The sequence below is a fragment of the Thalia democratica genome, chromosome 7 (assembly GCF_965202585.1).
Source record: "Thalia democratica chromosome 7, ktThaDemo2.hap1.1, whole genome shotgun sequence".
Taxonomy (NCBI): Eukaryota; Metazoa; Chordata; class Thaliacea; order Salpida; family Salpidae; genus Thalia; species Thalia democratica.
In genome coordinates, this window is record NC_139171.1 from 21,740,927 (window position 1) to 21,755,772 (window position 14,846).

The following is a 14,846-nucleotide window of genomic DNA, read 5'->3' on the forward strand; positions in this document are numbered from 1 at the left end:
TATTTTTTGATATGATGATCATATAATTTTGCATGATTTTTGATAGTTTCAAAATTACGTCATAATCTATTTATGCTGCATTTTTTAACTTTCATTTGTGTTTTGTTTTTGTTTTGTGCTTTAATTTAAACTTGTTTTGAAGCTGATGAGTGCATAGGCACAAAACTCGAGTCCTTTAAGTTTTACATCTTGAAATAAACTTATATATATATAAATTTATACATAATGAGTACTGTCTTTTTTAATATAAAAGCTGCATAGAGCTTTGATTTGTTACTTTTTTTTTGAAGGAACATCTCAAAAAGTTGTTTTAAAAAAGTACAAACAGTTTATTTTTAAGATTTTAAAATTAAAACTTCTGACAAATATTCAAGTTTTAGACTAAATTGGTGTTTAATAAGATTTAGGTTTCTTGCACAGTATTTGCTATTCATAAAAAAAATTTAAAACTAAATCCCAAATTTATACCCTTGTATCTAAATTAGGTAAAAATAAGTAAAAGAAAAAGAACATTAAGAATTGTTTTAAACAGTTTTAAAACTAATTAATCACAGATTTTGCCTTCATTGTAATTTATTGTAAACTAAAATGGATATTGAGAAAAGATTAGGTAAAATGAAGATAAGAAACAGAAGCAATAAACCAAAGTTAGTTAATTAAAAATATGGTTGTAATTTAAGTATTTTTTAGAAGGTGGGGCTTATTTTTCAGGCATGAATGTTTTCAAAATCAGAAAAATCAAAATCATAAAAAAGTTTTGCTTGAAAACGTTGCAATCTCTTGCCACCGAAACCAGTCGCGAAAAAAATATACAATTTGCAAAATCATACCAAAAAAATATTTTTGATTAGTGCAATTACTAGAACTGTTACTTAATTAAAATCTATATTATTAAAAAAAAAAGTATAAGTTAATTATGTTGTTATGAACTACTAAAGTTATAAGTATGTTCAACATATTTTAAAGGTCTTATCAATTTTTCAAGTCTAGAAAACTTAAAGTCTTCGTATACAGTATTTGAAACAAAAAATTTACTAATAAAGTATAAAATTATTGAATTCTAGGTCTGTATATGTTTTATACACAAAATATTACAGTTTAGCTATATTCAAAAATATTTATTACAGTTTTATAACAATTGCAATGATCTAAAAAATTGTATTTTAAATATTAAAAAAAAATTGTTCTAAATACTTTTAAATTAAAATAAGCTAATTTTTTGATTTGTAAGTTATTCTCACTGCAACAAAATTTAAATTATACAGGTCAACAAACCTTGGTTTTAATCCTTTAGAAGACAATGATGATAACACATCAAATGTTAGTTATATTTTGAATTGTCTTGAAATAAACTATGATAAGTGAACTTTATTTCCTGTTAAATATAGGTAAATCATAACCTGTTTTTGATATAGCTGATAGTTTGTATGCACAGTAATGTGAAGCAAAACACTTATAACATTGAATTACTAACTGATAATGTAAAATGTAGTAATTAAAAACTTATTAGTTTTATGAAGTTATTTTACTTGTTACATGCAATAACTTTCATTTACTTTTACTCATACAAGTTGTTTTTTAAAATTAAGAAAAGTTGTACATTTTTTTTTTCGTTTTTACAATAGGTTCAGTAGTTGTTATGTATTTCAAATAAATACACAGTATACAGTAATACTAAATTTAATTAAAATACTGTTGTTCAAGCCATAAATATCTAGCATTTTTTTAATAATTGTTGTTTTCTTGTTTTATTTTGTCCTCTAGTGTGGTGCTAATATAACATTGCCAAAAGGTCTTGCTTTGACTGGGGTCAATTCAGCAAATGAAAGAGTTACTATTTATGGACCAATAACTTTGGCTTATGTCAAGACAGCAGAACGTAAAAATATGAAAATTGAAACCAAATCCAAGCATAGAAAAGTTATTGCTAATATTTATAAATAAAGAAGTTGTTATAAACAATTTTTATACCTAATATTCTCATACTAAGTCAAGCTCACACATTTTTTTGTTTTGATAGTTTAAGAGTTAGGAAATCCTAAAGCAATGTTTAAGGGCATAGGGGGGGTTAATATTATTTTTTTTTTTTTTTTTGAAATTTGATCTTATTTTATATAGTTTTTACCAAGCTACAAGATACTACAGATTTTAAAGATTGAAAATAATTTTTGAGATATTGCTGGTCAAAGTTGGAGGTGAACAATAGGTTCCTTTTGGCAGGGTTTGTGCGCGTCAGGCTAAATCAGTTTTTTTTTTTAAAGTTGAAAAATGTCAGGCTAAATCAGTTTTTTAGTTAGAAATTTGAGAATCTCAGTTTTCTCAGTTCAAATGCTTGAAAATTTTTGATTAAAGAAAATTGAGAAATCTTTTTAAGATCAAATTGGGATGTGAATTTATTTCTAAATAAAGATTTAGTTATTAAAGACAAATTAAGTCAGTATTTGTAAAAATAAATGCTTTTGTTGAATCTCTAAAAAAATTTTAAGAATTTTCATCATTTTGTTTTGAGTAGATTATATACGTCATAATAATAAAAATTCATAATAAAAATGCAGTTTAAACATTACAGTTTAATTCAACAACTTAGGGGGGGGGGTAAACACCCTTTTTTGGTTTTTGATCTTATTTTATATAGTTTTTTCTAAGCTACAAGTTGCTTTTTACAGATTTTTAAAATCAAAATAATTTTTGAGACATAGCCGGTCAAAGTCAGAGGCAACAATAGAATCCTTATGGGAGGCGCAAACTAAACGGCAAATAACTAGAAATCACTAAAAATCTCTCTCCTCCTACGTTTTTTGAGATAACTACCTCAAAAAACATAAAAGGAGATAGATTTTTAATGAAATAGTCTATTTTAGCCGTTTTAGTTTGCGCCTCCCATAAGGAACCTATTGCTGCCTTTGACTTTGACCGGCTATATCTCAAAAATTATTTTGAATCTTTTAAATATTTAAAAAGCAACTTGTAGCTTAGTGAAAACTATATAAAATAAGATCAAAAGCCAAAAAAGGGTGTTTATTCCCCTATGCCCTTAAATATGTTTACATCATCACTGAATTTGTTATGTTAAGGGCATAGGGGGGTAAATCACCTTTTTCACAATTTAGTCTTATTTTATTGAGTTGTAACTAAGCTATGAGTTGCTTTTTACAGATTTTTAAAGCTCAAAATATTTTTAGATAAAGCTGGTTGAAGTCGTAGACTACAATAGTACTAATCAAGACCCCCCCCAATACCTAAAATGACTTCTAAAGGTGATTTTCCTTACTTTGAAAAAATGACAGGCTAAATTGGTCTCAGTCAGGCTAAATGAAAAAAAATTCGCGCATAAACCCTGTTTTGGGAGTCACAAACCAAAACAACAAAAATAGACTATTTCACTAAAAATCTATCTACTCCTAGGTTTTTTGAGATAACTAACTCAAACTTTTAGGAATTGTTCCTTATAATATTTAAAAAATTCTGTTGGAAAGAATTATTAAAAATTTAAAAATAAAAATTTTATATAAAAATAAACAAAAAATTGTTGTTTGTTTTTTGTTATAAAATTTTTATTTTCACTTTTTAAATAGAGTATTTTAAACATTGCAGGGAACATTTCCTGAAAGTTTAAGGTAGCTGGATAAAGATTTTTAGTGATTTCTAGTTATTTGCTATTTTAGTTTGGGCTTCTCATAAGGAACCTATTGTTGCCTTCGACTTTGACCAGCTATATCTCAAAAAATTATTTAGATTTTTTTAAATTTGTAAAAACATCTTCTAGCTTAGTAAAAGCTTTATAAAATATGATCAAGTTTAAAATAAAATGTGTTTTACCCCCCCCCCCCCCCCCCCCCTATGCCTTTGTATATATTTATCAACACAATATTTGCATATCACACTAGAAGTAATATTTTATATTGACACTTATATATTTTAAGGTAGTTTTGGAATTAAGTTATTTCCAAATATTTATTTTTGGTAATTCCAAAATTCCAAACAAAAGGTTTACATTTCTGTTAGAAAAATTGAATAAATAAATTTATTGTTAAATTTGGTATTTTTATGATAAGTTTAATATATATTTAGAAGTCTTTAAAGTATTTTAAAATTTGATTACATTTTATCAACCTTTAAAAACTAAAAAAACTTTTCAAAAAGTTTGAACAACTTTTCAGAAAATGTTCTTACATTTTATTATGATTAATAATCACTTGTAATATTTAAATTAAGGGCATAGGGGGGTTAAACACCCTTTTTTGGTTTTTGATATTATTTTATATAGTTTTTACTAAGCTATAAAATGCTTTTTACAGATTAAAAAGATTAAAAACAATTTTTGAGATATAGCTAAAGTGGGAGGCAGCAATAGGTTTCTTATGAGAGGCGCAATCTAAAACGGCAAAAATAGACTATTTCACTAAAAATCTATCTTCTCCTACATTTTTTGAGCTAACTACCTCAAGTTTTCAGGAAATGTTCCTTGATATATTCTTGCACACATTACACTTTTGAAAAATAATATTGGAGAGGGCTTTACTTTTAAATATCTTCAAAGGGGGAGCAAGCTCTGAAAAAAAAGTTTGTAAAACCCTGTTTTAAAATTAGATTTTTTAAAATATTTATTTTTTCACTGAAATGTTAACTTAACCATGGCGTTAGCATGAACTTACATTTAATATATTTAACAAATAACTAGTTTGTATATAAGTCAATTTAAAACCAACTAAACATTTCCTATAAAAAGGCATCAAGAACACTTTTTTGGATTACTGCTTTTGCAAGTGTTAGTTTCTTATGTTTACAAAACTTCTAATTGTATTTAGTCATTTTTTTGAGTTTAACTTTAAAAAATCTTTAAGAGGAAGCGTAATAAGTTTTTCAATTTTATTTCTAAAAAAGAAAGAAAATAGTTTTGGTTTTCTCTGAACATATTTTAATCTTTCAGTATTAAAAAAACATTGTAACTCAACAAAAAATTACTATCTTAACTTTCTAATGTTCTATAATAGTTATTATCTAAAATGAGTCTTGTGTAGTTATTACTTAAATTGGTTTAACTGTGTATTTGATTTTTATTATTGTTAAAATTTCATGTAACTTAGCTTTTTATACATAACTTCTTTTTAATTATTCTACTTTAGCTTTTAACTTAAAATATTTGTGCTATGAGTTTATCAGAACCAAATTCACACAGTAAGTTTATCACTTTCATTTGAATTCACAGTTATCACTCTTTGATTTTCTTGCTTGGTTTATAAATTAAATTTCATTAAACTTTGTAAAAAAAATAAATAGTTTCAAGTGTAAGTACAAATAAAATATTGTTTATAACTAGATTATTACTAAAGTTTAAACTATTATTAGCTATGAGTAAGATGCTATGTTTAGCCTTTAATATAGACCTAAATTAGTAGATTTTGTAAACTTTTATTTATTTTTAACAGGAACCTGCTAATAAACCAAGCCCAAGCACAACAAGAAAACATAACAACAACAATAACAGGGGAGGTAGAAACAATAGGAACAATAGGAGAAATAATCAGAAATTCAACAACCCTTTTGTGAATCCGTTAGATGACAGTCCTGCTAAAGAAACAAACCAGTCACAAAATTCAAAAGTTTGTTTTTAAGCTAATTGAAATTTTGTTTATGTTTATGCAGGGGTCAGCAGGTTGAAAAAGGAACAATTTTTATGTGCTTTAAAAATGTTTTTTACTAATTATTTAAAAAAAAAGTTGATAGATTATCTTTTCAAGATAACAATAAAACTTCACACTGTTTTTTTAAACAAGTTGGTATTAAACGATTTGAAACAAAATTTTCAATGCGGGCCGCAGTTTGTTGACATTGTTCTATAGGATATAAAAATGTTTTATATTCATTGTAAAAGTGGCAAAAAATGAGCTTATTAAAAAAATGGGTGTATTTTTTGTTTAAATGTTGTCTTATTTTCTAATGTCAAGGACTTTTGTTTCATAACAAGTAATGAACTTAATTGAGTTTAGATGTAGTTATATTCTTAGTTATAATATGATTGTTGGGGTTTATTAATTAATGTCAAATAAGCAAAACGCTCTTTGTGATATTTGTTCAATGACGTTATAAACTTACCTTATACGTGTAAACAACTACACCATTAAAAACTTTAAGATTTGCTTGATTTTTTTTGTTTATCTTATAGTTCTGTTGTTGTTGAGTTTAACTATCAGCTTTTATTGAAAATATTTATATATTATACTTTTAACAAAAACTGTTAAAAATGTTTTTTTTTTTCATATTATAAACTGTTTGATATGTATTGATCAATTTCTTACACTATTAATTATATTTTTTATTAAGTCTCTGGTATTTAAACTTATATTTATTAACTTAACTGTAGTTTTTTGTTTTATGCAAATATTATTAAGGCCCTAGGAGATTTTAAACATTTAATTTATACAAGTTTATATTGGCCTTATTTGAAAGTTGAAGTATGTACTAAAACAGGGGTTAAACTTATTAAACATGAGCATTTTTAATCGATCTATAAAAGAAATGTTTTCAAATTTTATGATCAAATAAAAAAACTTATTATAAAAGTTTATAATATTATTATCATTATATACATACAGGACATTGGACACCATAGCAACCCGCTGAAAGATGAAGTTTCAGGAAGGAAACCAGCAGCTGAGTTGCCAGGCGATTACCCTAACCCGTTGCTAAGAAACGATGCACATATGGGTAGGAGGGGACAGCAAGTTGTCAACAGAAATCCTGACATCCAAAAAGTATGTTTTGAACTGTTGTTGTTATTTATTTTTGTTTTGAACTGTTGTTATTATTGGCTTTATTAATTAATGCAGTGAGAAATTATTAATTTGTTAAGTACATACTATATTTGTGTATTTGACTGTTGACTAGTTTATATTTAGTAAAAAAAAATAATTTGAAAATCATTCTAATAATTTCACGTGATTTTTACAACAAAATAGTTTTGGCTATTCAATCGAGATAAGTTTTATAAAGTATATATATATTAACTCACGAATACTTAATGTTAACATTTAATTCAATAATTTTACCTTTACACTGAGTTTTGATTTTATTTTTTTTTGTAAATTTATAACTTCACAGGGTTGCCAAAAAATCTAGAGTCTTGGAAAAACCTGGAATTTGTTGAAGTTTAAAAAAAAATTTGGAATTTTGAACAAAAATCACAAAAAAACAGGAATTTTGTACAATTTTTACATGTTAAGTAATAACATTTTAATTTAAACATGAGAAGTCTACCATATAGATAATTTTTTATCATCATCAAAAATTTTTTTTTATCAAAAATTACATCTAAAGTAGCTTTACAGTATCTTTTCAATGTTGTTATACTACTTAGCACATTTTTACCTTTAGCGTTAAATTAAAAATAGACCCAAAGTCTTGTATTTTTAAAAACCTGGAAGAAATTCAGAAAATCTGTAAGAAATTTCTCAAAAAAACTTAACAACCCCTAACTTCAAATTTATAGGAACGTGGTTTTAATATCTTAGCTTGCATATATTTTACATATGTGTTGAAATCTTACTAACCATTATAGTTAATAATTTTTGCTCAGATAAAGTAAAACAATTAGCGTCTAGAAATAGATAATTTTTATTTTTTGTAAAAAATTCAAAAGTTTATGTAATGTTTGTTAATGATTTTTCTTAAGATAAATTTACAAAGTAAAGCTATAACTTTTGCATGCACAGTTTAATTGTTCTGAAATTTAATCATATGATAAATAATTTTAAAACATTATTTTTAATATTCTTTATCACGTTTTCGATAATCACACTAAAATATTGCCGCGAGCCAAAATACTTTTTAAATTTGAAATTACGTAATTTAAAGTTTAGATAAAAAAATAATTGGCAAGTAATAGAAGTATTGTTTTAAAAAGCCGTTTATTATATTCTTTTACTTAAATATAAACTTTTACAATATTATAGTTTCTATAAAACTTGGTATAGAAAAAATATTTCTTTAAAAAAGCACTTTTAATGAAATTAAATATAAAATTTTGCTACTGTTAATTTCAGAATTCTAATAAAATCCCAATAGCTTAGCTAACACAAGATCTATTTCTAAAAAGCACTATTTATGGTTCATGCAACTTTATTTGAAAAGTCTTGAAAAGTTTTAAACAAATTTAGAACAATTATTTTGTTTAACATCTTATATCATAAGTTTTTGGTGTTTTTTTTTTAAGTTCCATATCTAAGTGTTGTATTAAAAGTAGTTAACAATAAGGAAAGCAAAAAAAAAACACAGCAAAGTTAAAAATTAAAAACAATAAAAAACAAGTATATACTGCTAGATGTTATTTTTAAAGTTTTCTAGTTATAAATATCACATGAAGTAAAATTTATAAATTGCTTGTTACACTGTATATAGCACATTTGACGTTTTTAAGCTGTAATGTGCAGTAAAAATTTTATGAGTATGGTTTGGGATAGGTAATTCATTGGAGTGACTGAACAAGTTTAATCTGTCATAATGTATATTATGTCATAATATGTCATAATTTTATTTTATTAAAAATTTTAGTTTTTGATATAATATGCGCAATACTTTTTAGAAATCGCAACATGACGAGAAACACCAGGAGTGGTTGAAAGCGCGGGAAAACGAGAGAAAGAAGAGAAGTAAAGAAGTTGGCGGGAGAGAATGGGATTTCCCCAAAGTAAAGAATGATGACGACTTTGAGAGCAGGGCCTTCAATAACAAAAAGTTAGAATTTAGAAAAAACTAACAATATTGTAAATCTTTTACATCATATTAGAGGGAGTGTAAAATAGAGCTTATAGTAACAATGATAAGTTTATAAAGTTTTAATCATAATAAATAATAACAAAATTTCATTAAAATACAATTAAGTGTTATCAGAAAACATTAGTTTTCATAGGAGAGCTTAAAGTTTATTAAGTCGTGGAAAATTACAAGACGTTTTCAATATTGAATTAAAAAATATTCGGTTACTTACATAATAAAATTAAACAGACGAAGCGGAAAGTCAACTTTTAGTGGATTTCAACATGATGACAGGTTTCAAACTAAGTCTGATGATAACAGAAAAAAAGAAAATTTCCAAAAGTTTGTAGTGTTTCAATCAGTCATTTGTAGACAATTTATTTCTGAATTTTATCCTTAACATTAAAACTTTTATAATTGTCGATTGTTGTTCATAACATGAAACTTATTTTATAAAGCTTCAGGTTATAAAGCACTATAAAGTTATTTTATAGTGCTATGTTTCACAACAATATTTGTATTTTTTATTTTTAAACTTATTTAGTTTGTTTATTTATTGAAAATTAAAATTTATAACTTTTAAGTTTTATTTATTATTAAAGTAGTTGGTTTATGTCTTAAAAGATTTAGTAGACTGTTAATGAAATTATTTTAGTATTATATAATTTTAATCAGAAGTTGTTTACTATCACATGAAATACGAGTACATATTTTTCAAGTTGTTCTTTTTATCCAACTTAAAGCACATTTTAAAAATATTAGAATAAACAATATTTTTAAATTGATATATAGTTTATCTTGTCTAAATGGTTTATAAATTTTTACAATTAAAAGATTGCTAGCTTTGTGCTAAACTTTTATCTAAGTCAAAAAAAAAAAACTTTTTACAGACCAAGATATCCAAAAAATACCCCAAAAGTTCACCAGGTAAAGCAGAAAGAAAATTCACCAGATAAAAAAGATTTTCAAAAGTTAGTTTTTTATTAAAGAATTAGAATAAAAATAGAATACCTATTTGTTTGTTTTCTTGTGCTACTAAATTTCTAATAGAAAGAGAAAATTATAAAAATAACTTGAATAAATGTATAACATAATTAAAAATTAAGGTCATAGGGGGTAAGCCATGTTTCTTACAAGTTTATTTTATTTTATAGAGGTTTTCTAAACTTCAAGATGCTTTTTATCGTTTAAAAAAAATCGAATTATTTTTTGAGAAATGACTAGTCAAAGTCAGGCCGCATAATGGGTTCCCTATGGGAAGGGAAAACTAAAACAGCAAAAAAAGACTGTTTTATTTAAAATCTATCTCCTCCTACATTTTTCAAGCAATCTTTTTCAAACTTTAACAGTTTAATCTTTATACAATAACAAAAAAAAAAACGTTACTTAAGAATTTAATAAAATTTGTAAAAATATTTTTTCTTTGAAAAAAAAAACACATTTTAAAAAATTTTTGTGATATAAGTTTTATTAATTTTAATTATCAAAATATATAATTTAATTTTTTTTCTTTAAACATAAGGAACATTTCCTGAAAATTTGAAGTAGATTGCTTGTAAAATGAAGGAGGAGATAGATTTTTAGTAAATTTTAAAATTTCCGAGAAAATTGACCCCAAAAAATTTGCGGCCTATACGTTTGTATCGGAAACTTTTTACAAAAAGTAAAATATCTCAAAAGTTAATTGATATTTTTGAATTCTATAAAAACTGGCTTGTAGTTTGTGTTTAAAGAATTTAAAGCATATAAAAGCCAAAGTTAATTTTTGTAAAAAAAAAGTGTTGGACTATCTATGGCCTTAATTAATAATTTAGCATTCTACAGCTCAGTTATAAAAATAGTTTTTTTATAATGTATATAGTATCTTAACTCAAATATGGTTTTGAACACTGATTTATGTGTAGTTTAATAGTTTCAAATCTTTTTTTCACTTTATACTAAATAATATAGCTTGATAAGGTCAAATATATTGTGCAAGTTTTAAAAGATTTTAAAACTTTTAAAAATATTTTTAGTACTTTAATATACATAAATTTTTGAAAGTAATGTTAATAGAAAACATTTTCAATAGTCAAGATGAAATTGAAGCACCAAAGTTATCTCCGTTGAAAAATGTAGAAATAATTACGGATTGGGCTGCCGAGTGTGAAGATATTTCTAACAGTTCTTACTGGTTAGTATTTGTTTAGCATACTATTTTTCAAAATTTTACACACAAAAATTTTAGTTAGTGTTTATTTGCTTAGTTTTTCCTGGTTTTGGTTCTTTATGAGCGATGTAACATTTTTCTCTTTAAATTTTCATTTCTTCTTAGTCAGTAATAATTTTTCAATCTTGTTATACAGCTTTTCATTTTTAAAATATATCGTTTTTAATCATCAGCTGTAGGTTTGAAATGAACTGCACTTTGCTAAACAATAATACAAAAGTTAAACAATTATAGTTATTACTATGACGTAATAGTTAAAGATTAAACTGTACAAATATTCAGTGCATAAGTTAATTTTCCATCTAAACAAGTATTACTGTTTTTATGAAAAATATGTTCTGTTATTTTTAAACTCGAATTTTCTCAATAAATTATTCTTCAAGTGGGCTCTGTGGAAAGTATCATCACATTATTTTCCATGTACACTTGTTAATAAATATTAAAGGGGTTATTAACCAAAATGTAAAGGGGTGAATCGTTTTTTAACATGAATATAGTCTTTTTGAGCTCTCCAATTAAACTAATTAAGCCATATGTTACAAAATTTTTTGATAGTTTACAATTGTTATTAAAAGTTTAAAACATTCCTCTTTTATTCAATTTCATACATTATCAGTAATTAATTTAAATTATTTAGATATTAGTTATACCTCTGTAAGGTTAAGTAATTTTTTTTAATTTGTTAATAAAAAGCAGTTTTTTTTCTTAAATCTATAATTTAGTTTTTTAATCATTTAAAATGCTAAGTATAACATTCATAATTAAAAAAAAAAGATAATTATAGAAATGTTTTGTTAAAAGTGTTATTTTCTAGTAAAAAATGATTAAAAATTAAGTTATATATTTTGCTTAAATACTAACCTATCTTGTGCAATATAGTTTATGCAACTTTTTATCATACACAATGTGATTAAAATGTTTTTATTAGTCGTTTTTTATAAGTTTCTATACTAAAAGTTTTAACTAATTGGTCCTTTAAAATATCAATAAAAATAGTTTCTAATTGTATTTTGTTAAATCCACCCAAAAGATTATTTTTATATTGAAAGATACATGGTTAGTGTTTTATAAGAGTTTAAATTTGTTATCTTTATTTAATTTTTTTTTAATAAAAATTCTATATTTGTAGTTGTGATCACGTTGAGTCAGTAATTTTTTCTTTGTAACACTTTATTGATTATTATTTATTAATTTTACAGAATGGACCTAAGAATGAAATGAAGCAATAAACTTATGAGTGATTTTAAATGAATTTTGTTTGATGAATGTTTACATATCATGTACTTTTTTTTTATGAATCATATTCAAAAATGTTGTATAGTTTCTTCCAATGCTTTGCTAGCTTACCTTGATGAATTACATTCTAAGATTACAAATTATACTTTCAATGAGTTTTAAACTTTATTATCTACATTCTCCACTAAATTATTAAAAAAAAATTTTTAAGTAAATTGCAGGCCCTTTGAAATGAAGCTTGTTTATAATACATTCAATTCTACTATACATTTTTTATATTTTAAAGAGTAAAATTAATTGTATTAGTTTTGCTTTTTTATATATCTGCCTTAATAAAGTTACTTTTTGTATACATTTTTACATTAATAAAAAGAAGTCCTGAAAATTTCGATTAAAACTATGTTTTGTTATAAAATAATAATTTAATTTTATATCTAATGTTTAAACTTATTTTTTTTAGTTTAATTAGTAAGATTTTGTTACTAAAGTAGTTTAAAAAGTTTATTAATGATCTCCAGTAAGGGGGTTTGTATTAAAAAGCTTAAATAAGAACATTTCACGAGAAATTCGAGTTCACAAAGTACTCTAGGCATTTGTAAAGTTGAATTGATGGCGATCGTTTTTAAATTTTTTAAAAAGAGGAGTTTATGACATAACTTTGTGAAACCATGTTTTATTGATATTACAGTTTAAACTATTTTAATTTCATGATATTGTAAATTTAAATCTTTAAGGACTAACTTACACTAATATTCTTTGTTAGGTGAGGTCATAAAATTAGAAAAGTACTATTAAGTTTTTAACCTTATTGAGTATTTGTCGGTAAATTCAATAATAATCAAATTTTCTTTTTGTATTTGTTACTTAATGCTTATTACAAATATTTTATGCCCCTTTATAGTTTGTATACTACGTCGGTTTTATATAGGCTCCGTAGTTGGTCTTAATAGTTATCTAGTTGTTTCCTAACTGTTTTAAATCAAACTATTTGTCTACTGTTTTATTTGGTAGAAAACTGAGGTGATAAAATAGTCAATAGTTTATAATGCAACAATTTATACCTTATCTTATCGAAAGCTTATAGTGAATTTTTATATGATTTTTACTAACAAGTGGAACATTTTTGCTTAAGTTTGAGAAACGTAAAAACAATTCAAGTGCAGTTTAAGACAATGCTAAGTTTAGTAATTTTTTAAGAATGATTCTTCATATGTAGGTTTTAATAAAAACTCTTCTAAGGTTTTAATGTATGGTCTCAAAAACTAATTATAACAAAGACGTTAAGAATTTACGAAGCATTTTGTGTATTTTAAAGTATTATATTAAAAAAACTTAATATTTGTATAAACTCTTTTGACGTTTATAAGCTGAAGTGAAGGTTGATAAAATTTTGATTATTCTGTGTGCTAAATCTAAAGCCAAATCTCATAAATAAATGTTGTATATTTTATCCCAGTTTTTTTACTAATCTTTCCTTAACTTTTCTCTATACTTTTTGACTAAGAGAATATTAAAAACTATGAAAAAATATTTATATCTAAAAATATACGATTTAACTAACAATGTGTTTTACATTTATACTTTCGAAACTTTAAGTCTGAATTTCTTAATTTTCAACACTAATTGTATTTGATGAAACGTTTGTATTTATTTCTTCAAAGATCTGAAAGTTTTTCGGGTAAAAAAGATCTTTATTTAAGTTTTATGGTTACTTTTAAATGTAAGCACTAATACAGTATAGTAACTTACTTAACAAAACTAGTACATCAATATGAATGGATACCAGTAACAAAAGCATAATGTAATTTAACAAAGTTTAGCACACTACTAAACTTGGTGATTGTCAGATTTATTTTACCTTATAAAAAATCATGATCAGTTATAGTGAGGTAAGATCTTCAGAAAATTTATAACTAATATATTTTGTTTTCCTTTATGATAAGCAAAACTGAATAGATGTAGTGGTTTGAAATCTTTTATGATCGTTGAATCTAAAGTATATAAATAACTTTTGTTATGCACTTTGTACTAATTTATTATTCTTTATGATTCGAATTGTTTAGCCAAATCAAGTTATATATCATTTTAAATGTACTTCTTTGAACTATACTTCTTAATATTAATTTAGAACAAGCTACCTGCGGTTTAGTAAATTGAAAAAACTCTTTGCACATTTATCATCTTATCAAAGTAACTTTTGTATAAATTATAAAGCTTAAACTATATTTATTTAAAGAAAAACTAAAATAAGAGGTATCTGGATTTAAACTAGTTTTACTGTATGCAACGGCTTAATAATTTAAGTGATTGATATCAGTGGGATATTAATGTTCAGCTTTAGTTTAATTGACCTATACATGCCTTCTTTTTGATAATAAATTTATTTGCTTAGTTAAAAAATTATTCCTTTTTTATTTTATTTAATTTTTAAAGACATATTTCTAGAAACAATGAAAGTTTTAGCATCAAAGTTAACCGAGAATATAAGCATTTTTTATTGTTTTATATTAGTTTTTTTAGTTTTAATGTTTATTACTTTTCGTCATATAATTATTAGTTTAGCTATTTGAGAAATAAGTTTGTTTGCCTTATTTGAATAAAAAAACAATTAGTTTTTATATTTTTACCATTAAAATATATAAATAAG

General features: G+C 24.2%; 1 protein-coding gene across 1 annotated transcript; it reads left to right on the top strand.

Annotated features, from left to right (window-relative positions):
* Positions 1 to 552: 552 nt before the first annotated feature.
* LOC145840867 (uncharacterized) lies at positions 553 to 12,472 on the top strand. The gene is made up of 9 exons (XM_082948206.1): positions 553 to 647; positions 1,266 to 1,320; positions 5,430 to 5,603; positions 6,597 to 6,755; positions 8,582 to 8,733; positions 9,004 to 9,096; positions 9,645 to 9,725; positions 10,826 to 10,927; positions 12,163 to 12,472. Coding segments are annotated over exons 1-9 (876 nt in total). The 5' UTR covers positions 553 to 588; the 3' UTR covers positions 12,164 to 12,472.
* Positions 12,473 to 14,846: the final 2,374 nt, after the last annotated feature.

Bases quoted from the DNA above. Each gene is read 5' to 3' on its own strand.
- LOC145840867 (XM_082948206.1), top strand. From the start codon at position 589: ATGGATATTGAGAAAAGATTAGGTAAAATGAAGATAAGAAACAGAAGC. The intron at 1,321-5,429 runs GTTAGTTATATT...TATTTTTAACAG, and splicing joins ATGATGATAACACATCAAAT to GAACCTGCTAATAAACCAAG. The intron at 8,734-9,003 runs GTTAGAATTTAG...AAAATTAAACAG, and splicing joins AGGGCCTTCAATAACAAAAA to ACGAAGCGGAAAGTCAACTT.